At 42.0% G+C, this 23496-nt stretch overlaps 3 protein-coding genes across 3 annotated transcripts in view; 1 reads left to right on the forward strand and 2 right to left on the reverse strand.

Annotated features, from left to right (window-relative positions):
* The window catches only part of LOC108088536 (dopamine receptor 2), a 28184-nt gene extending 14462 nt beyond the window's left edge, over positions 1–13722 (reverse strand). Inside the window, exons 1-2 of the mRNA XM_017186380.1 lie at positions 13480–13722; positions 12760–12941 (exon numbers count right to left, since the gene is read on the reverse strand). The gene's annotated coding sequence lies outside the window, so the exon portion shown is untranslated. The remainder of the gene's footprint in view (positions 1–12759; positions 12942–13479) is intronic.
* A 5471-nt stretch (positions 13723–19193) lies between these two features.
* On the forward strand, positions 19194–21320 carry LOC108088363 (pickpocket protein 19). Its single transcript, XM_017186110.1, has 7 exons — positions 19194–19411; positions 19541–20075; positions 20136–20541; positions 20634–20687; positions 20749–20884; positions 20961–21073; positions 21136–21320. Exons 1-7 carry the CDS (start codon positions 19194–19196, stop codon positions 21318–21320), a joined length of 1647 nt encoding a protein of 548 aa, XP_017041599.1.
* Positions 21321–21365: 45 nt separating this feature from the next.
* Positions 21366–23235, reverse strand: LOC108088362 (pickpocket protein 19). The gene is given in 6 exon segments (XM_043209286.1): positions 21366–21637; positions 21696–21802; positions 21862–22006; positions 22059–22106; positions 22169–22469; positions 22524–23235. Coding segments are annotated over 6 exon segments (1134 nt in total). The 5' UTR covers positions 22785–23235.
* Positions 23236–23496: the final 261 nt, after the last annotated feature.

Raw genomic sequence — 23496 nt, forward strand, 5'->3', positions numbered from 1 at the left:
TTTCGACCAGGCCAGCAATTTGTATGTGTGAAAAACCTTTTGACCCTTTTCAGTTAGCTGGCAATTGTGTGCGTGCGTGGCTGGAAAAGGCAGCGGGATGGAAATGGTTAAGTCATTGAATGGCCTCATGAAAGTTAAGCAAATGCCCCTTCTGCATTTATATGCGGGCATGCCAACTTGATGGAGGAGTTGGCAGCACGAGAGATTTCCCGGAAAAGCGGTCGGCAAATCGTGCTCAGCATGAATGCGAAAATGAGGTTGTTGTTAATTTCAGACCGAATTTCATAAGCTTGCAGTGCGAAGCATTTTAATTTCGAATTCCCCGGGGTCCTCTTTTGGTGGCCCAAAAAATTAATTCCCTCCGAAGTAATGGCGTTTCGTCTATACAATCGGAATTGATTTGGGACGCAGACCCACTGCAGCATCGAACCACGCCAAATCACAACATAACATTTCAGATTCCGATTCCGAGTCAGAATCAGAATCAGACTCAGCCACAGGCCCCACTCATGGCCACATTTGTTGGCTGAATCTGTATCTGTATCTGTGACAGCTGCAATAACAGACTTTGAATTTAAATTGAAGTCAAGAAAACCGAATAGGCAATTCGTGTTCAGCAGACATTCAATAAAGTGCCAGCCGCCGGCCATTTCTTGAATTTTTATGCGATCCGTAATTATATGGAGCGATTTTCCATGTCGCATTGTTGCCTATTGAATTATTAAAACTTGCGAGACGAGTCGATGTGTTTATTGAAATTGCCTGCCAACTGGCACCCAAAGCAGAGGGGAATAGGAAATACTAGGAGATGACAGCTACAGTCAAACTTCTTGGCCTCAAAGTTTGGAAAATCAATTCTTAAATTTTTTTTTTTTTTTAACCAAGAAATTTGGCCAAATGAATTACTTTAAACCAGATTTCCTGAGCCCAGAACTTCGTCAATTTCAATCCGATTGCAAAGTGGCGTACCTCTAATCGGTTCTGAAGGAATTCCTGAACGATCTGCGTCAAAATTTTTTTTATTTTGGTTGTGGTCGAATTTCTGTTCAAGTCAGAATTTTTTAAGTTTCCAATGGTTTGCCAAAAAGTGACAAAAAATGGCAAAAAATGGCATTTCCTTGTCCCATAACTTTTTCAATTTTAATCTGATTCCAAAGTAGCATACCTCCAAACGTTTCTGATGAAATTCCTGAACGAACTTTTTATTTTAGTGATGGTGAATTTTTGACCCCTGTTCAAGTCAGAATTTTTGCCAATAAATAAATAATTTTTTTTTTATTTATTTTTTTTTTTGTAGGTTCTTAAAGTTGTACGGAAGTTTGCATGTATTTGCGGTCGAAACGTAGAATTGCCCCGTGAAGTAGGCAACAAAGTTTTTACGACTCGCCGAAGCACTCTCCTGATGTCAAGTAATATTCCCGGCTTTGGGGCCACGCCCCCAGTTGAAAGGAGGCCTAATGCCAGAATTTATTAGTGCCGCTGCCATTGTTGTTCATGTCGATAAGGACACAGGCAGTGGAGGAGGGACATGTGCATGTAGGTGGGATCCGAACATCCATTAATTCCGTGCACTATCGCTGAATTGGAATCGCATGGCGGATAGACGAGCAAAGCCCCGGTGACATTGAACAACCTTTTCTTTTTGGCAGCCCTCGTATTCAAATTAACTTGATGGTGAGCCGGCAGAATAGACTGCTATCTGCTATCTCCGGGCTCAAAGTATCGGTGGCACCCACTCAGGAGCCGAGCGATAAATCGCCGCCTAAAATCTTCCAAATTGCTCCCCGAGCGTTTTTGGCGTTTTCGGGGATTTCTCTTTATTTTTCTTTTTTTTCAGGTAAACCAAGCGAAACAAAGTGAACGGTTCGAGTGGCTCCCCACTGGCGGCCAAATCTTTGACAATCTTAATGCGAATCCAAGTCAAACACACGCACTCGAGGGAAAAGCGCGGTGGGGGAAGGGGAAAAGTGGCGTTTTTCCGACTAACCCGAGCGAGGCGAGGCACTAAAACGACGGTAAATACGGCGAGTTAAGGACTAAGGACTCAGTCAGTCAGTTGGGTTCCGTTTTGGTTGGGTCCACAAATGAAATTTAATCACGCGCGTGGCGAAAGCGCTCTCCACTGAAAGCGCCGATGTTTGCTTTATTTTCGGCTTTGCAACTTGTGTGCCCCCGACCGATTTGATAATGCCTTCGGATCCCGGATCCGCACTCCCCCACCCCCAATCCCCAATCCCCGATCCCGGTTCCGTTCGGTGCTGGGTTGCTTAATTATGTCACAAATATTTACACCGGTGGCAGAGTGTCATGGCACGCAAGGAATCTAGCGGAGGCAAACAGAAATCATTCGAAACACCGGCCAAAGGAGGCTTTTGTTTTTCAGATATACATATATACACTTGTATATATATAGTATACTTATATTTTTTGTTCGCTATTCGAGGCAATCAAGGACAAATAAGGACAGCGGGGTGAGGGGCATGAAAGTGGATTCCGTGATAATGGCTGGCATTAATTTGTGGCTCATACAGACAGCTGGGGAGACGGAATCGACAGCCAAAACTCGGGCTCTCACGATTGGCACCCCAACAGGAAAAAAACACAAAAAGTATCCTTTTCATTCTGCACTTAAAAATAAAATTACTTAAAATAGTGATAAAGGCAATACTTGTTCAAAGCTGTAAACCAAAACCAAAATCTAATTCATTTGTGCAATCTTAAATGACTCTGATAGTTTTAGTTATTAGAATAACAAGCTTTTGACATTGCAAGCATTTAATTAAAAGAATTTCAATTGATTTTGATACTAGCAAAGGCATAACATGTTTTGGAATTTGTACAAAAATGTAAACCAACAAAATACCTTGAATTCTACTTGATTTTATTAGCCTGGCCAAAAGATTCTTCGAGTGTGAGCTCCCCTTAATTTCTGGCACTTCTTGGCCCTGCGTGTCTTCCCCTGCTGTTATTGTTGCGGAAATACCTTTGGCATGTTAAAAGTTATTGCCGACTCACACATGTTCCCGGCCAGAGACACATTTAACGCGCTTGTCACGCAATGAATAATGATTGGACAGGACGACAACCAGCAACCAGCAAGGACATCGGCAGCCACGGCGAACTCTTCGCCAAACCACAAGATGAATGACAACGGCAATGTACAGGACTCCATAGGCACGAATACCAACGTCTGCCGGCTGTCAGTGAGCCAATCGAGCATCGGGCATTATTTTAAGTGGCATATTGCTCATGCGACATGTGGTCCCCGTAAAGGAGCCATCAGCATCTTGCCATCCCTTTGCTCCCTGGTGTGTCGTGATTAATAATTAAATATTGTCACAAATGGGAAGTGGGTCAGTACTCGGGATCTGTCGATGCACAGCAAAAAATCCTCAATCAATTGAGATTTATTGAGAAAACTTTCCATGTTTTCTTTAATTTATTAAGGCGTTACAAAATTCTCATAAATTGCTTATAAGTTTCTCTCAAACAACAACTCAATAAAGAAAGTGTTTTCGTTTTGCCTTTATAAGACTTATATCGATATAATTTCTGAGTGCTCCCCTTTGCAGTTGAAATGTCAAGCGGAAACGCCGCAAATGACAGTTATTTTGATTTGTGAAACAAGCCATCCCCTCGATGACCGACCGATTCCACTGAAAGTTTCTCCCCGTGCGGCTTCCGTCTTCGTCCTGGTGTCCTTGTCCTGACAAATCAAGTTACCCAGCGGACATGCGGCGAACACGGAATGTCCTGACAACAACCGTGTCAGCCGCGGAATGTAAAGCGAGCGAAATGTGGAGAACTCAGCTAAAAGCAACCCTGACGTCACCGGGGAAAAATGCTAACTAATCCGAATCTCGTGAGCTGTCGAGTTGGGCACACATGAGCGAATCATTTGACCAAATATTTGCATAATTCGAAATCAATACCGTTCACCACCCGCGACCTGAGTTCATGGCATACGGATCATGATTAATTTGTTGCAGTCGGAAGACGAAATGTTTACGCTTTTCAGTGAGTTTCGCTTTCCGCTTTCGTATTCTTTTTGCCCAGCCATTTTTCTTGGATTTGGCGAAAGGGGGAAAACTAAGCTAACGAACTCCAACTGCGAGCCCACTCAACTTCTGCTCCAGTGAGTGCCAGGATATAGGTTCGCTTTCATTTCGTCTCAGGACGCACGCACGCACTCATTTCATTGGGACCCAAAGGACATATTTAAAGTTAGTTTTTGATGAGTTGGCATGAGTTTTTATTAGCGGCGCCCAAAGTTTCCCTTTGAAAAGCCGGCTCGATGAGCATCGGGCTCCTAAAAGCCATGGGGCAATAAATTAAAAATGTATCACATCACAAGCAGAAAAGCAGGAAGGCGGGAAAGCGGGAAATGGGAATCCGGGGTGCTCGGGGTTTGGTGGCCGCCTTCCGATTGCGAAAACTTAATGGGTTTTGCATAATTTTCGGGGCAATGAATTCCAGTCACATGACCAAATGAGATATGTGCGGGCGCTGCCTAATATGATAATAACATAAAGAACTCCGTCAGCAGATACTCGAGCGAATTACAAATTGTCTGCACACGCCGTCCGCATCGCCAATGTTGGCTAAAATAATAATGAAACCGGATCCGCATCCCAACAGAGCTGGAAACAATGGTTGGCAACAACAGAGCCAAGTTTGCTAATTAAAAAAGACCAAAAGAAAAAACAAAGTTTTAAATTTTGTTTACCACCATTTAACTTTTAATCTTTTAACAATAAAATTTAAAACTTTATCAAAATAAATATCTAGAACATCAAATTCCAACCAAATGTTTATTTTCCACTCAAAAATAGCTAATAAATAACCGAAGAGCAAGACCCAAAACCAATATCTATACATTTGCTGGCCAGAATATATCCGAATTGGCTCCACTGCTCCCCACTTCCCCTCCTCGAATTCCCAAATGGCCTCGGCACGTGTGACTGTGAAACAATTTCAGTTGCAGCCCGGATAATTTCGATATAATAACAAGATGCCAAAAGTCACGTCGTTAGGAGGTGTGGGCAAAACTCCGCCGTGAACGACTGAAGGCGAATTCATCAGCGGAGCTGTCAAAGACGAACTGAAATATTGACTGCAGGATGGCAGATAAGACAAAGGACACAAGGAGTTGCCTCGGGCGGATGAGTATAGAAAGACAATGACTACTTTTCGTTCTTTTTGCCTCTCGAATATCAAATCGATCCCCCTACCCATTACCATTGCCCGTCTCATTGCTGACTTACTTATCGACTGTTCCTAATGGCCACGCAAAACGGCCACTTATAGTTTTATTATAGGCTCATATCAATTCTGATTTGCTGGCTGTCGAGGAAAAACAATTTTCTACGAATAATTTGCCAGCCATATCTGCGAGGGCGTGTGCGTTAGTATATCAATTGTGAGTTTCCGTCTACTGGAAAAAAATACTTTCCTACAAGTCAACTCAACAGAGAAGAAAAGCTGGCCTTAAGTAGAAAAGTATATAGTTCAAAAACTTGTTATCTTCACAATGCTCGTATTTCTTTTTCCCCTTTTGTTAGTTACTTAGGTAAAAAAAATGTTTCAACAAGTGTAAGCAAAGACTTAACTATGGTTTTTGCATTTAAAATATAACACTTCCCTAAGTTCTCTACTTTTCACAGTGTACTTGTACTAACATGATTTACACAATATATGTCATGCTGGTGGTCCTGTGGCCACTGAGCACGCAAGTCCTGTCGGCACATAATGCACTCCGTCGCCGGGTTTCACTATATTTCACTATTTTGCCAGACAGCCGGAGGCCTTGGTCATTTTGCTAGAAGTCTGTTGGTCCGGTCGGTAACCGGCTTATCGTGTTTGTGCCAGTTTCCACTTTAATCGGGACATCTTGGCCCGAGCAGTGCATGTGGGCAGGTTTGGAGTGACATTCTAATCAACTGCACATTAGCATGCTGGAGCAGAACTCCAAACTGGGTTAAGATCCACTTGGCAGTCATGCAACACACATTTTCCTGCAGCTGATTAAGTTTGCCCCGCTGCCGAGCGGGTCGCAGATTTTATGGCTAATTAAGTCGCGAAATTAACATTAAATGGCAATCTGCGTGGCACGGAAGTCGAGGAAGTTGGGGAACTCGAGGTTGCCCAGGATATGGCACACACTATATGGCGGCACTGACGCCTGACATTTTCCAAACTGCGATAGACAACTTAAGACTGCGCTTCGAATCGCCAAGGTGGCTGCGAAAAACTCATTTCGAGATAATTAGTTGGGGAAACGGTGGAGCTACCTGAGCCCCGAAACAACCCGAAAGGACCCACAACGCTTTTCAGTATTTCTCATTTCGTTTGGCGGCGAAATAAAATGAAAATTGCTCATAGTCACCGGCAGTATTCCTTAGCCATCTCTTTTTCTGCCAACTCAGGCAGTTTATTAAGGCGAAAATAATAAAAAAAATAACGCAGGCCAACAAAAAGTATGGGTATTAAAAGCCAACTGAGCAAACGCTGCAAAAAAAGAATAAACCAAAAACGTGGCGAGAACCGAAAAAGCTGGTAGCTGGAGGTAAAACCAAACAAAAAGGTGAAAATTAGAAGTATAAATAAGTATATATATTTATGACTGTACGGCCAAGAAAAACAAAACCCGGCGTGGCACAAAATCTGCTTGGCTGAGCTATTTGCAATCATGAGAAATATTATTTTAATTTTGGTGTAATAATTTGCAAGAGAACATCATTTTCATAAGCCCCCTCTCCACCACCCCCTCCACTTTTCCCACCCCCCTTTTGGCCCTTTTCACGCGAAAGAGGCCAAATGCGAGATGTCTATCCTTGGCATGAAACGAAAATGAATTTAAATACCTGAGCGTGGCTCGCGCCCACGTGGGCCCATCCACTCTGCCCCCTCTTCTCACTCCACCCCATGCTACTCCCCCTTTGCGGAAAAGCCTCCCGGTTTTCCACCTCATAACGCCAGCAGGAAAACACGCATCTACAGTCATCTACACTCATCAGGCGACCGAGGAAAAGCCACCCGCCCAACTGGGGGACAGGATCTCGTCCTCTTTTTCCGCGGCTGCCACACCGGCGAATTGTCATTCAAATCTGTCGCATCGCCCACGGCGCCTAATGGGCGGGGGGCGTGGCTGGGGAGGGGCGTGTCAAGCACGCGGTTTACTGCAAATTTTATTTGTTGCTGTAATTTTGAGCGTTTTACGCTTAGCGCCTGCCAGAATCTGTAGTTACACGAGGAAAAAACAGGGTAATGTGTATTTTTTCTTTACCAATGGAATTTTGCATAAAAGACTTAAGAGTTACAAATCACGAAGTTATAAAAATAACAACTTGATTTTCAATAACGTTTTAAAGAACGGCTACAATTTCGGTTAAAGAAAAAACAACAGATTTTTATTAAGCCTTGTTTACAAGGCAACAATTCCAATTCCAATTTGCTAAAAAAAAAGAAATCCAAATTTATAACTTTAAGAAATATGTTTTTCCCCTGTGTATTTGCCATTCTGCCTTCGTATCTTTGTCTGTGTGCGTGTGCGTGCTGGATCTGTGTGTTTGGGATTGTGTGTGTGCGTGCCATTCATTATTTTCAATTTTTCAATTCAGAAAGTTTCCATTGCCCGCTGCTGTCGGTTGTAAAGTGTTTCGTCCCTAGCGGAGCCAATTTTCGTAAATTTTTTGCAATTTATTACGATTTTCGTTTAATTTCGTTGTCGCCGAGCGTCCCACCCTTGGGCAAAAAGCATTGAAGCACCGCCGAGCCACCGAAATACCGAGCCACCTAACCACCCACCAGGCCTCTTTTTCCATGTGGCATTTCAAATTTGTGGCATAATTTCCAGGGCAAGAAAGCGTCAGAATAGCAAACGCAGAGTGGGTGGATTGGATTGTCGAGAAACAGGCCACTCCATCGATTATTGCCTGTTAATTCTTCTCGTTGGGTGGGCGTTGAAAAGTTTTTCCCGAGCCGCCAAAAAGAAAAAGTCAATTAGACCAATTGAACCGACGGGCCTGAAAATTGCAGGGCTCCACTTCGTGGAAAACCAAAAGTTCAGGCCCACCGAAAATTGAAGAGAGAGCGGACAATTGTAAGTGACAGCACGTGTTGGGAATTAGTTAAGTAAATGAGGGGACTTGTGGATCTGTCTATAAGGAGCACTCCCCTAGGGAGTTGGCCAATGGGGCGGCAAAATAATGGAAACCCATTTGACGGCTGAGAGAGTTTGGAATTCCATTGAACTTGGCTTCAATGGAGCAGCTCCGAGAGCAGCTTTCGTTCTTCATTAGCACTCTGATATACGACTACTGGCCATACTCTCAGGTATCTCTGTTGAAAATGTCTGATTTTTACTGGCTTACCCTGAAGCCACTAGCCCTCGTATCAATTTCCCAGGCCTCAATCCTTTTTGGCCACATGCCCAAGCCGTTCAGCTGCTACATTAATCATCCCCAGTTGGCCAGCAGCAAAGGCGACCGCAACAACGGCTCACACACACTTTTGGCCAGGTGAGTTTCGGGCCCGAGCTGGCTGCCTGTCATAAGTTATTAACAAAACGACCCTTTAGCCCACATACGCCAAAGCAATTCGTAAAGTGCCATCACAGGCTTACTCACGCCCACAAAGACACTCGCATCAATTCTCACATAGATTCGCACACACACACTCTTCTGTCGACTGCAGTCCAAGACAATACTTTAAGCAAACATTTGAACAAAGAGAGAAAGTGCACTAAGAATTAAAATAAAAATGTTTAAAGGGGGATAATATTTTAAAGGCTATAAATGTGGATACATTCTTGAACACGCTTTAATTTATTTACATATTTAATCTGAAGATTGGGCTAGTTTATTGAAAATACTTAATACTTATAGCTTTGCTTTTCTCTCAGTGCACTGATTGAACGAACGAACAAGCGTCAGTAGCATTTTGTAGCCTTTGTATGGTATTTCAAGTTCGTTGCATTTTGTTACATTTTCTCGAGCGGAGAAGTATGGGGGATTTAGGGGCGGGGCAGAATGGATTGCCGGGGGGCGGGGGGCGGGGTTGCATCCGAAATTATGACCACTCGGACCCAATTTACTGGCAGTGTGCCAAGGACGCTGACGTCGCTGTGTGGCGGCTGACAGCTCATTGGAATTTGGAATTTTCATTAGTGTTACAAGTGTGCCGCCATTGAGACGGGCGGCCAAGTCGCCAAGCCAACAAAACCGAACGAAAAAAAAACATCAGGGACGACGGCGACCTTTCCAAATCAAATACTCACGCATGGGGCGGGGTCAAATAGCGATGTATGTGTGTGTGTGCGTGTGTATGCGTGTGTGCAAGTGAAATAACCAAACAAGCTCAAGATTAATGTGCTGCGGGCAGTGCAAAAGTTTTCGAATGCTTGACATTGCATACTTTCAGGGGCGTTGCCAACAGCATTCACATGTGGGCCATGTAAGAGATTCCTTGCTTGGTTGAAAGGGTCCTTAAAGCCACGCCTAATTACTGCACCAACTTTATTTAAACCTAAGGGATTTATTTTAAGTCCAAACTTTAGGGTTTGTTTAGTGGAAAACCACTTAACTAAAGTTGATCAGATTAACAACATAATACCCTTAAAAATATGAAAATTTAAAAACAAAGAAGGAAAGAAAAACATGGTAAATCCCATGATGAAAATCTTTCGAGGGGCATTGTTTGGCTTGGGCTGTCGCAATTTTCGTGGCCACTCAACGTTGGAGTGGCGCTAATGTGTAAAACTATTTAAGTGCTCCACCCCCGCTGACCCCTTTTGGCATCCCCTGGGAAACAATGTTGCAAATTGCCGCCTGCCACTCGCGCTGTTGCTGTTTTGGTAATTGCACTTGCTGGTTTATTACCCACACAGCCATAAAATGTAATGCACATGATGTAAGTACTTAAATATGGCGAGGGCTCTGCCGATGCGTAACCCCAAAATTTTGACTGCTGTCAATGTCAGTAAAGCATACACATATAATTCCCAATCCCCTTTCTCCGCTTTCTCCACTTGCTGGTAAACGCCAAATTATTCCACCTGACATTCCGTCGACGTTTATCGGGGCTTTCTGGTTTCGCCAACACTAAGCAAACAAAAGTGAAAGCGGATTTGTCTGTGTTTGTCCTCTGCTGTGCATACATTGTATCCTTTGTCCTGTACCATTGTTTGCATGTGTGGTGGCGAAATAAAAGCGAAACAATCAACGAATGCGGCAGAAATAAATCGCAATGCTTTTTGCATTTGACGCACTAAAGTATTCACAATGACTGAGGACAAACACCTACGGTATATTTTTATTACTACAGTCAAACTTCTTTAGCTCGAACCTTCTTCAATAAGTCAATAAAGAAAACTGATGGTTATCTAAGTACTGGAAAATTGGTTTAACTACGACTTTAACCTCTTTTAATTTCAGGTGCGCTTTTCTAAACATTAAATCAAACTGGCAAAATTATTAAAACTTTAAGTGCCTTTAACAGGAAAAGTAAAAGTTCACCGACAGACTTTTTGAAAATTTGAGGCTCAACTCCACTTAGACTACATCTTAATTTAGTTACCTAGAATTTAATTAAGTTGCATCTACTGGCTCACAAGCAGACTTGAAAAGTTAATCTGTTTATTCGCAAGCCTATCTGAATTTTTCAGGCCACCTTTGGGGTTTGATTCTGAGTGCATGTGAGTGTGGGAAAACAATTCCGTCGTGGCAAATGGATTTCCTTTTGTGTTATCGGAAGCATTTTTAGCCTACAACGCACACGATCCCATAAACACACAATTCACAAACTATTTCAATTACAAAGACGAGAAAACTTGACTGGAAGCGGCGAAGGTACAAGTACCTGTGTATTCTTGGGGAAAAGGAAAGGAAGCTTTTCCATTTCCCTTCGCAAACACAAGTGCCGTTACATGCACGCTGTTCTACACTTAGGTTCAGGAAATGGCAAATCAAAAATGAAAGAAAATTCTTTTCAATTTTTACTTTTTTAAATCGTCATATACATATCCATATTTGTAACTTGTTCAACAAAAGTAAAGCACATACATAATATCTAGAAATGTGTATGATAGCTGCTATTGTTTTGACCCCAGGTGTATACATAAATGTTCTCCTCTGATCGTCGCTGAAATATTTATATGCAAATAAATAGTTTAGCGAGCTATCAACTACAACATGCGACTGTGTGCGTGAGTGTGGGTATGTGGGTGCCATTGTCATTATGCGTAAAGTACACATAGATGGGGGCGGTACTCGGCAGGGGGCGTGTCATAAACAACAGCACACACACACACTATAATCGCTCCCAGATTGCTAGAGAGAATCCTTCGAGCTCGGCGTATTATTACCCGTTAATGGTGTGTGGCATTTAATTGGTAATCTATTAGTGCGAAGACGCCAGGACCCTGAGGTGAAATAATTTAGACCTAGATACAAGTCAGTCACATTGTACTAGGTCATGGGTTGGGCGAATTGATTTAATTGCCTGGAATTTGTCTTAATTATAAAATCAATAGGCAAACAAAGGCCTGTGGAATTCGCACAAGAATGAGCCGCTTAATTAACCAGAATTTCTATTTTAGTTCAATGGAATTCACTTTTATGTCAGGATGTGTTCGGCTTTTTGTGATGTGGTGTTTCCGATACACATTTTATGGTTTTGTTACGCCTTAATCGACCGTAATGTAATTAAATGACGGGCTCAAAACGTCAATCGGCAAAAAGGCAATCAAAACAAACTCCAACTATGGCAAAAAGCAAGCGGGATGTAAAGAAAATTACGCAAAAAGTGCGGCGCATAAAAAAAAAAGCGGGAAAGAAAAACAAAAGACTTTCGGAATAGAATTTGCATCGGTAAAAAAACGAATTCTTTGAAATATTTATGTACACAGCAACATAGTGAGGCTGTTGACTTTCATTACCTTGCGCAAATAGAGGGAAAGTCATTAAAAATTTTAATGAAGAAAGTTTTTTCCATTGTTTCCCGTTGTCATCACCGTCATCGTCGTCTTCGGCGCCGCCTCAACTTGATATTTAAATTTTGTTTTGTTAGCAGTGCTCCGCTTTATTGTTAACAACAATCCGCATCCGCACTCGCATCCTCATGAGCGGCAACTCCTGCGCCCGGCGCATGATTTATTACAGCGATAAAGTGATTAAATTAAAATTGATTTATATGGCAGGAGCAACGAGGACAACTAGCAGACGGATGGCCCTTATATCCTGATTATGTTCCCTTGCTTATTTTCCCCAGCAAAAGGCAGAAAGGCAGCGCCGCTTTCAAAGTAAAAACTTACTAATTTATGCAAAGCAGGCAGACTGCTTGAGGCTCTGCCCTTGGACAACATGGCGTATGATTAACCTAAATGTTCGGCCTGATTTCCCCTGCTTTACATTTAAATTACCAAACTAAAAAAATATCGCTCGGGGCTTAAATTATTTCCCGCTGAGAAAAAGGTCCTGTTTTCGTATCCTTGTATGGGCCATGTAGCTTGTTTGCTTGTGGCTTGTAGCTTGTTTTTCCTGGCCAAAAGAACAGCAACGCAACTAATTTTCCCAGCACAAATAAAGAGCCAAATAAATAAAGGGAAATGGACAATCTTATGCCCAAGCCATCTTCGAATTTAGCCAACTTTATTGGGTTTTGGAACCCAATTGGAATCGACCTGCCATAAAAACTCCTTTGGTTCTGAGGCAATGCAACTCAGTTGCCAATTCAAGGGGATGAAAGCCAAACTCCACTCACCGTCGGATGCAGTTCTTCCTGTCTGTATCGATGCCAGAATTTTTCGTCCCGTTGCCCCGAAATGATGTCCTTCGCCCTACTCAAATTTTCCGGGGGCTTTATTTTTTATTTCTTATTTTTTGCTGTCGCCTGAGCGGCTGTTGTGGTTCTTGCACTGACGTTGCGGTCCAAATTGAATTTCACTTGGAAAATATACGAGCATGATTAATCACTTAACGGAGGAAGGATGGTCGCAACAGGACCAAGGATAAAACCCGCACAAGCCGAGCCTCACATGGGGACCACATTCCATTAACTCGTTTACTGCAACTGATTCGATTTGGCACATTCCGGCCAGCCATTAGCTTTTAAGTACCTTTGTTTAAAAATGTTTATAAATTTAAGAATTCCCTTTTAGCGGAAAGGTACTGCAGACCAATTGAAAAATTTTTATTTTATCACTTTTTTTATTTTGCGACTAAGATATTGAAATACTGGAATAATAAGTAAAGATTTATTTTCTGGAACTAAAAAAAAAGAACACCAAGACCATAAGTCAATTGGAACAAAAATATTCTCGTAAAGAAACTTGAAAATGTCCGCTTTAAATATTAAACTGTCAAAAAAATTTGAAAAGTTTTAAAATTTAATCAACTTAGGAAATGTTGTTCTATAGCTCCACAATTTTATCATAACTTGTTCAGTCCATAAAATGGATAAAATTTTGAAATTTTTTTATACCATTTAAAAATTCTTCTGCTTCAGTAACTTTATTTAATTTCACTTTATTTTTAATTTCATCACTCCGCGTTTTTGAACGACACCGTGTTCATTCATTCACTCTGAGTTTGCTCGCGAATTTCATTCACAAAAATTAGATTTTGGGCAATTGGCGGTCCATAGACCAACGCGACCAGAACGCCACTGAAAGCGACTGAAGGCAGCCGAAAGCGGAGGAAAGCACGCGGCCAGGACCTGCCACGAAGGCTCACAGCACAGGAGTGACGAGGGCACTCGGCCGAGGACTTCGTTTGGGTCTGAGTGGAGTGACGAACTGGCAGGATAGCACACGAGGACGATGATGGCAGCTCTGCCTGCAAGAAGCTACCATTGACGGTTCGCTGGGAGGCAGCAGCAGCCGACCCACAGCCCACGACCCACACAATCACACGAACACCCAAGCACACACACACACACACTCAACCACTCGCACACAGGGACATTTGTTGCAACCGCCAGGAAAACTCGAGTGGCGTAGCACACTTTTGCGGGCCGCTCGCTCGAAACAGCATTTCGTCCTTCGGAAAGGGGTCCACAGCCCGGCATTTTCCCAGCTGTTCGCTTGGCGCCAAAATTCTTTGCCGCCTTCGCGCAGACGCCAAAGTGTTATACTGATTTTATCGTACGTTCCGTAGAACAGTTTTATCCAGGAGCGGTTCAAAACAAAAATCAGTTTGACTCTTGGTCTACGTTTATCTATAATTAAAATTCCTTCACTTAAAATATTTTTTTGTTACCAGAATTAAGTACCTCAGAAAAATATAATAATAAAAATAAGTAAAATAATTTTAGAATCTTGTTGTAATATTTATATTTCCTTTTAAATATATTTACCAAGCGTTAACTCACACCCCTACATTCAACAATTTTTTGTATCCTTTTTACACCCCTCCACCTTTAGCGAAGTGAAACATTTTGGGAAAAAATGTGGCACGTGAAATACTTGTCCACCAGTTTGGCACATTAGGTATTTAAAAAAGTTGTTAAGCAAACTTTCAAATTAAATACTCCGGGCTTAAATTGTGCGAGCTCCCCTGGCACACGTGTATTCCTAAAGGGTCACAAGGACCTCCGGGGTGTCCTGGTAACATTTAGTACTTGATGCCTGGCACAGTGCATTCTGCTCGCACTTATTGCATTTTGCATGTGTAAAGACCGTTTTTATTATTTCCCCTCACGTTCACGATGTGTGAAGAGCGCCAAATTAAGGAATTCTGTCTGCGAGAAGTAATTAAAATTGTGAAGAAAGCCATAATGCAAGTGTTTACATTTGAGAACTGCCCAACTAAAGCGAGTTGAGCACCTGGCAAAGTGTTTTAATTGAGAGCTTAAGTGTTATCCCACCCGGCAAGTATTCTAATATATGTTGATAAATTTTGTGCTGCCAAGCGAAACGAAAATGGGAAAATGCAAATGACAGGCGGCCTGGGATGAGATTAAGAATGCATGACATCAATTATAAGAAGTTTTCTTAATTTTCTTCCGTTCATAACTCACTTCGGGTTTCGCACAGCAACTTTTTCTCGAAGCCAACAACTCGACAAGGGCAAACGCACATGCACACATTTTCACAGAGAGCATTTGTTTATTCCTCGATTGCGTACAAACATTTGCATTTGCATAGACAAGTTAAAAGCATCTCCTCCGTGTCCGACCGCCCGATAAATCCACAGAACACTGGCCAAAAATATGGATAGCAAATGGTAAGTTTCTATATTCCGCTCACTTAAGCCAATTGTTTTTCCAAAATCTGAACTTCCATTAGAAATAAGTTGGCTTCTTGGCACACGAAAATACAATGTTAAAAGCATTTAGGTATTAAAACAATTCCCTTGTAAGTTTCAAGCTTTTGTAAAATCTCAAAAATATATTGGGTAGTCCTTTTTTTTTATCTGCACAACCGAAGGACCAGAATCAGGAGCAGAACGAACTTCCTGCTGCCTGAATGCGCCTGAGTCAATGCAGCTGCCGCTGCAAATGTGTGGAAAAACTACGGCCACCCCGTTTTCAGCATGCGAGATTGCAGATTTCATATGCAAATTTTGCACTTCTTCAGAAAATTATTCAAATTACTTGCAAGCGACAAGCGTTCCTCTTTCACTCAGAACAAGTCCTTGCCGCACCTTTTCTATCCTGGCGTGGATATAAACAAAGCACCTTTCCCGGGGACCCAAACAAGTCAACAGCCTTGGCCGTTTGACAGCCCCATCGATGGGAAATCCTCGCCTGGGAGACTGAGACTGAGAAGGAGTAGATGCCGGGCCATCAATCAGGCAAAATGGCAAATGGCGGTTGAGGTTCATGGCTTGTAATCCCTTAATATTATTAAATAATTAACACGCGTTGCTGGGCTTGTTTATGGCAGCTTAGCGACCGGAAGTGATGGAGCCCAGGCTGGGTGTTCATTCTTCTAGGATTTAACCATCAAAAGATAAACGCAATTACGGAGCAGTTTGGAGCTGTGCGAAGACAAAAGCCGCGGCGCGAAACATGCAAATTAGCGTGGCAGCGAACGAGTTAAAGTTCGCTTTTGAACCGAATTTGCATATTTAAATGGCATTTTGCCAGACACTTGACAGTCTAACTGGCAGTTGGCAACATTCAGTTCCCTGCTCCTTGCTCCTCGTTCCCCTTTCCTTCATCCTTGCTCCATGTTCCCTGCTCCTTGATCCTGTCACTCCACGGCGACGGTGACAGTTGGTGCCTCGTCACGTTTCTGTTGGCTCATAAAAGTGAGATTGAATTTTGAAAGGGTGGCCCACGGAACTCCTCCTCGGCTGGGGAATTGCCTTAACTTTTCCATCCTGGGTGTCTGCGCTAAATAGGCCACATGAACTTGAACCCTGCCACAAGGAGATGATGTTGATGACGACGACGACGGCGATACCAAATTGTTGCACACGCGCAGCGAAGCCAAAGTTAAAGCGAAAGTGTGGCCCAAACTTTCTGGCGAAAGCGGAAGTCATTAACGTCTGGTCGGAGTCGATTTAGTGTGTCATGTGGGTGTGGTTGTGCCACCGCTTTATTTATAACTACTCATCAGGAGATTTAAGTTTGCCACTGTTTCCCGGCCACTGTGCATAATCAAGAGCGCTGCCGGATATATTTCACGACCCAAGGCGGTTTAATCAGCCGGATCGCAGCAGCTTAACCATAACTTTGAGAATTCAAAGTTGCGGAAAAAAGGTTCAAGACAGTTGCGCTTCAAGCCATGGGAATGGGATGTCTGGGAAAGTAGAGCAAATTAGAACAGCTTTAACCGAAGGCCGATAGGTTGAGAACGAAATCCGCTTTGAAATAATTACACAAATATATTCGTATCCGTTTCATATTGTTCCATATAATAGTTTAGATCAATATTGCTGCAGAATATATTTTAAAAACCAATAACACAACCCATGTAAACAAGGTTCTGATGTGTATGCCATGCAAATCAATCCCATGTTTCAAACTCATTTAGCTGGCAGTATTGGCAAGGATATACCTGAATTATTGGTCATCAATCAATGTTGGAAATTTGGAAATTTGTCATTTTCCGTGCGCGGCTTGGACAACCACCTATATCGCCTGAATATGGTCGAAAATTGAGGACGAGCGCACAAATCAATTGGCATTCAGTTTCTCGGCAGAGAGACGCGATGTTTGATTGACACAACGCTAATTGGCGACCTGTCGGGTTGTCCATAATGCCAGGATTAGCAGGCTTACTCGCATGTGTGTGTGCGCTTGCTTATATCCTTGCGGGTGGTAATCAGGCATCGAGCAGTGCTGCCATTTTGTCCTTTTTCAGACGAAAAACCGTGATTCTTTTAACAAAAAAATACAAGAAAATTAAGTATATTTCTAATGCTTAAATTAACGAACAAATTTGGATTTGTTTGCACAAAATCAAAAATTAAGGTCATCCTTTGTTTAATCGTTTCTACCAGTTTGTTTATCCAATCCTTCTTTGGACGGAAGCCAACCCAATGCAAAATGGCATCATCCGATTTTCCCCTAAGTCGACTTCAATCCCTGGCGCTAAATGCAAGAGTCCAGAAAATCAAATCACAAACTTGGAGCATAGTTTGTTGGCCAAATAAATCACGCAGCCAAGCCATCGGGATCCCGGCAATCGATGGAGACAGTTGACAAGGACACGGAATGCACGCAATGATAAATCGAAAATATTTTCACTTGTTTACACAAAACAATTCGGGGCGACAGACAAACGACCGAAAGCTTGACAAAAATGTCCGACATCTTCCCCCAATCTTTTTCTTTTGACCAGCACTCAATAAAAAGTAACACAGACTCCTCCAACTACAAGTCGTTGACTCTTACACTGGGAGAAAAAATTAAAGAAAATATATAGGGATTTGATAACGTAGGATTAAAAACAATGAGGAAGTTTCAATAACTACATATCATATGTTGACTTTCCTTACTAAATTTATTGTTATCAAAGGCATCATTAAGGCAGTGGTCTGCTTTACAGACTTCAAAAAATCGATTTTTTTTTTTTGTCTTAAATCTATTCCAAAACTATCCAAGAATATGTGTTCAAAATTTTAGAGGCCAATTCGACATATTTTCGAAGCTAGATCAGTTTTAGTGGCCGAGTGTCGAGCAAGTTCGTATGCTCGGGCAGACTTTACAGCCCGTTTTCTCGAGTTTTTATTTTCACAAGTCTTGGAAAGCGGTGCCGGCCATAGTAAAAAAAATATATGTGCGATCGAAAAAAACCAAAGTGATCTAGCTTCAGTATTGTATTATCTTCTATTTGAAAGATAAAAGTGGATAAAAGTACTTTTTAAATTACTTGTTTTGCAACTTAAAGTGAACTTTTTTTTCCAAAAAAGTGAATTTTTTTTTTCAAGCTTAGAAAAAATTTGGAATTTCGTCATTTCTTCGGAATTTTTTTAGTTCATATAGAAAAGGAACTTATAAAAACTAAAAAAAAATTGGTTCCACTGATTCAGATGCATCGCACGAACTCCATCACCGGCACCGATTAACAAGTGCACACTCTAGGCGCCCCAGAAAAAGCGTTACAACTTCCGCTAATTTCAATTATTTGCAATAATAAAAATTGTTTTTTAAAGTTTAAATATAATATTATATCGTCTCAAAATTTCGTTTACCGCAATCATTTCCTTCCCTTTCAAAAAAATTGTTGAAAAAACGCTCTTTTTTCGGCTCCTAAAGCAGACCACTGCCTTAAAAGGCTGTAAAGTATGAATTAATTTCATATTTTCTCAGATTAATTACCATAATGTTGTTTGCATAAAATCTTACGTTAAATAGTTTTTTTGAATGTAGCAGCTCCGTTTAATGAACGAACAAACAGTCGAGCCAACGGAGGATTACGCTGCCAATGGACAGTGACTTGCACCATCCCCTGCCATCCAGAATCGAGTTGAGTAAACAACTTGCGCGTCCTTGTCCACTTTTAGTCCTTTCGCCCACACTGCTCCTTTCGAGTGTTAATTGTGTGCGTGATTTAAGCTTTGTCGAGGCAGGAAACCAGCCAGGATCCACCGCCTCCCCCTTGACCATTTCGAATAATTGCTTTTTGATTGAGTTCAATGCTGCGGAGGCTTTCCTCTGCGCTTAACTTAAATTTGAATTCCCAATTTCCTCGCAACAGCCGAACGAGGCGCATCCAGGATATTTCTCTGCTCTCGAATAAAGTTATGTTATATCCTCTCGAATTTCCGCGGCCCCGTCGACCACTTTTCGGGGATTATGGAGGGAAATCAGGACTGATCCAGACGCAACAGGATCCCAAAAATGTTGGACGGTTGGGGAAGATGTGGCAGTTTTTGCTTCCTTATCTTAAGGATTATGCCGAGCAATCCTCGGTACATGGCATTCGATATCTGGCAGATCCAAAGATGAGGAAATTCGAGAGGTAAGTTGTGATAATTAAATAAGTATACGAATTTTCTGGGCTGTAAAATGGTAACCAAAACAGAGAATCTTATCTTACTAGCTAAATCATCAACTTTAAATTCTTTCTTTACTTTGTATATAAACTCAGGTTAATTTGGCTAGTCATTCTGGTGGCCACAAGCATTGGAGCCACTGTGGTTTACTTCGAACTGAACGAATTGTACCAGAATGTGCGCATTCACACCACCATTAAGAACACCATGCATCCAATTTTCCGGGCGCCGTTTCCTTCGATTGGCATCTGCCCAAAGGACCGATTGAACTGGGTGCTCCTGGAAAACGGAGCAGCTGAGCATTTCTTTGGGCCCAACGTTTCTGCCCTTCAAAAGGAAGTCTTCATCAAGTTCTTGTATGCAGCAGACGATCCACACCTGTCCCGCATCAGCGAGATGTCCAGCTTCTTCGAAAACGAAACTCTAGTTGCTAATCTGCATTTGCTAGATGGATTGAACCTCCGGGAAGTCTACGAGTACACCCAGTTCAAGTGCCAGGATATCTTTTCGAGCTGCCGCTGGCGGGGAAAGCTGGTGAACTGCTGCGAGATTTTCGAGAACCAATTTACGGAGTCCGGCTTGTGTTTACTCTTCAACTCAGCCATCACCAAAGCATCACGAAAAAGAGCGGTGAGTAGACTCATTCCTATTTGATTTTAAAGCAAAAAATATATTTATTTTCGAGTTCAGGCGGAGGATAAGTACTATCCCCTCCGCACTCCGCAGTACGGCGATGGTTGGGGTCTGGATATAATTTTCAGACTGAATGACTCGTATATTCGTCCCGGAAAACGTGGCATATTCGTGATGATCAAGCAGCCGGAGCAGTGGAGCGACGTGGTGCGCCACGTGCCCCATGATGCACACACCCGGGTGAGTATGGTGCCCCGATACACGATCACGGATGCCCGAGCCCGTTCCGTAAGTCCCAAAGTCCGGGGATGCATCTTCTGGGATGAAACCGACGCCCCGGAGTACAAGAACCTGCCGGGATTCGAGTACTGGGTGGGAAACTGTCGCTCCAAATGCCACCAGGAACATGTCGTCAATCTGTGTAATTGCTCGCCCTCCATCTTCTTTCCCGTCACCGATTATGGTAAGTATGGAGAAATATTACTCAAGAATTTATTGGGAATTCATTGTAATTTCTACATATGTTCTTTTTTTCATTTTTGTTATATATATTAGATAATATTACAATATGCAAGGCTTCCGACTTCAAATGTCTGTACGACAACAGATGTGAGTTATTTTTAACAATATTGGGTAAGAATTCACCGAAAATTTTTACTCCAATTTACAGTAGTCTTCAGCAATGAACGGCATCCGGACGAGAATGAGTACGTTAAGAATTATTTCAATGACAGCATGATTTGTGATTGCTTTACCAGCTGCAAACAGCTTATTTTCGAGCGCGTTTTCACCTCCACTTTCATGGAGTAAGTAAAAAAATATCGAGTTCGACTTACAAACCAATTAATAACGCCTTATAAACCTTTGTAAAATCCTCTTTAGTTATAATGAAACTAACACACAGGTGGGTTCAATGCGTTTGGACATTTTCTACCAATCCGGTTGGTTTATCTCATATCAGACCACCTTGAGATTTACCTTTGTGGAACTATTGGGTTGGTTGAACATCTTGACTTTTTCCGATGGAACTTCCTTAATTGTAAATCTATCTTTTCAGCTAGTTTTGGTGGTGTAATTGGACTTTTTCTGGGCGCCTCTTTGCTGAGCGCCTTTGAATTGGCCTACTACTTCTCAATTGGTCTTTACCTATACATAAAGGACAAGAGCAAATTGAAAAAACCCAAAATTATAACAGTACCTTTTGGTCAAAGGAAAATTACACCGATTAAGTATATACGATAAACTTTTAATAAATGTTTTGAAAATATTAATATTCATAAAATACATTTACCAGACATTTTTTCTGTGCTGAAAGGGATGTCTAAAGATACTTTCACCAATATCCTTTTGGGATGCAGAATGCTCTGCTGCTTGGCCAACTTCATTTTTAACATAGCTTTTAAAATTCCGCCACTTAAGCCGCATTTGATTATTGAAGGCCCTGTAGTATTTGTGGTCATATAAGTGCATGGCAAGGCCCACAGTTAGATAATAAAATAGTTCAAAAGCACTGACCATAGAAGCTCCTAAACAAAGGCCAAAGATTCCTCCTAGATTGGCTAAAAAATAAACAGAAATTTAACGAAATTATATAGTCTTCGACCTGAAATATCTGACCTATCAAATCGATAATGGTGAATTCCAAACTGGTCCGATACAAGGGAACAGTCTCCACCTGATAGTGCACATCCACCTTGAAGAGTTTTTGTGTTGGATTTTTGGGGCTGCAAGAAGCGGTTTCTTACAAATCAGGAAATCTAGAAAAGGTTACTATAATTTGTACAGTCTATGGGCAGGCAATGGCAAAGTGGTTGTGGCAATATAATAATCCACCAGGTAGCAGTTCACCAAACAAGAACAGGTCATTCCCGGCTTTGTGGCACTGAAGAGTTCATCCTCGTCCTTTCGTTTGTCGTAGCTGAAAATGTCTGCAACGAAGGGCTATTATTTTCGGAATTAATCTTTTTAAATCACTCTAACCATTGTGACGAGCCAGGCACCGCAGGCTAGTTGCATCGCATTCCTTAACTGAAAGGAAAAGATACCTTTTTATACTCTATAAAATTTTTTTTAAGGAAAAGAATACGCACCTCTAGAATTTAGCAAGAAGAAAATAGGAAGGGAACAGTTGCAGAGTTGAACCAAGTAGGATTCGTGGCATCTGTTCAAACAGTTGGTCAGCTGAAAGGGTTTACCATATTTCTTGGCAGAATCGTGTGACTCCAACTCAAGCTGCTCGTCCGCAAAAAGGCAATTCCTGCGCTCCGGCGGAATGCTACGGGTGGTCTCATCCGTCTACGTGATATCCGGACGGACAGTTACGTAAGTCTCCGTGTTTTGGGTCATTGAATAAATAACATTCGTCAACTGATCGGGCTTTTTTATCATTACCTAAGGATGAATTTAATGAGATTTTCGGTAGAGACATCTAAAATGTAAACTTACATAAACATTATTGTTGGCCTGGGAATCGGGTCGCTTGAAATTCTCTTTGATGATCAGATCAAAATTCAATCCCGTTCCCTGACCAGCCTTGGCATTATGAAAAGGGTAAAAATTGAATCCTTCCCTTTGTCTAATCGCCTTGGAGCGTGGAGAAATCTCAGAATTGAAAACCAAACAAAATCCATACTCTGTCTTTTCCAACACAAAGTAATCGCAACAGTTGAAGAAGGAATGGCGCCAAACGCAAGATTGAGCCACCATAATGTCCTCGCACTGAAGTGTTAAAAAGATGGCTAATTGAGTCAGATTCAAAAATCGCACAATCTCCAGATTATCATCCTCCAGGTCCGACAAATTCGCCAGATAATCGCCAAAACGTAAGGTCTCTAGTCGAGAAACCAAAACTGTAAAACTATCAACGAGTTCCTCACTGGGATTTGAAGGCAGAAACTGCTTCTTGGCCGCCTCCAGTTTGCTCCAATCGATGCGATTGTCCGTGCAAATGCCCACGGCTGGAAACTGGACCAGAAAAACCGGGTACTGCGGATCATGGACCACTGTCTGTTGTTTCTGGGACACAAAACGCTCGGAGAGAAGGAGGTAAAAGAAACAGGACAAACCCACGCTGGTGATGAGCAAAGCGCACCAGATGAGTCTGCAGGTGGAGATTATTAAAGATATTTTTAATAAAATTTGTAAGGAATAAAATTAAGTTTTTAAAGAGTGTTGCTATAGAAATATTCTGTAATAAAAATGTTTGTGAAGCAGCGCTTAGTTCCTTTAAAAATATCGATTAATATTTGCTCCGAAATCAGTGCTAGAACACACCTTTCCACATTGTGCAACTGTGGATCGTACAAATAGCGCACGCAGTGAATTGTTGACTTTTCGCAGTAGCTGCGGAAGTGGACTCTTAGCAAATCCACGAGGCACTTGTCACTGCCACCGACACTGGCTGCCTGCACCGATTTAT

The sequence above is a fragment of the Drosophila ficusphila genome, unplaced genomic scaffold (genome assembly GCF_018152265.1).
Source record: "Drosophila ficusphila isolate 14025-0441.05 unplaced genomic scaffold, ASM1815226v1 contig_791, whole genome shotgun sequence".
NCBI classification, from domain to species: domain Eukaryota; kingdom Metazoa; phylum Arthropoda; class Insecta; order Diptera; family Drosophilidae; genus Drosophila; species Drosophila ficusphila.

Coding starts and splice junctions, on each gene's coding strand:
- LOC108088363 (XM_017186110.1), top strand. CDS start 19,194: ATGTTATATCCTCTCGAATTTCCGCGGCCCCGTCGACCACTTTTCGGG. Junction 20,076..20,135: donor AAGCATCACGAAAAAGAGCG/GTGAGTAGACTC, acceptor TTTCGAGTTCAG/GCGGAGGATAAGTACTATCC. Junction 20,688..20,748: donor ATGTCTGTACGACAACAGAT/GTGAGTTATTTT, acceptor TCCAATTTACAG/TAGTCTTCAGCAATGAACGG.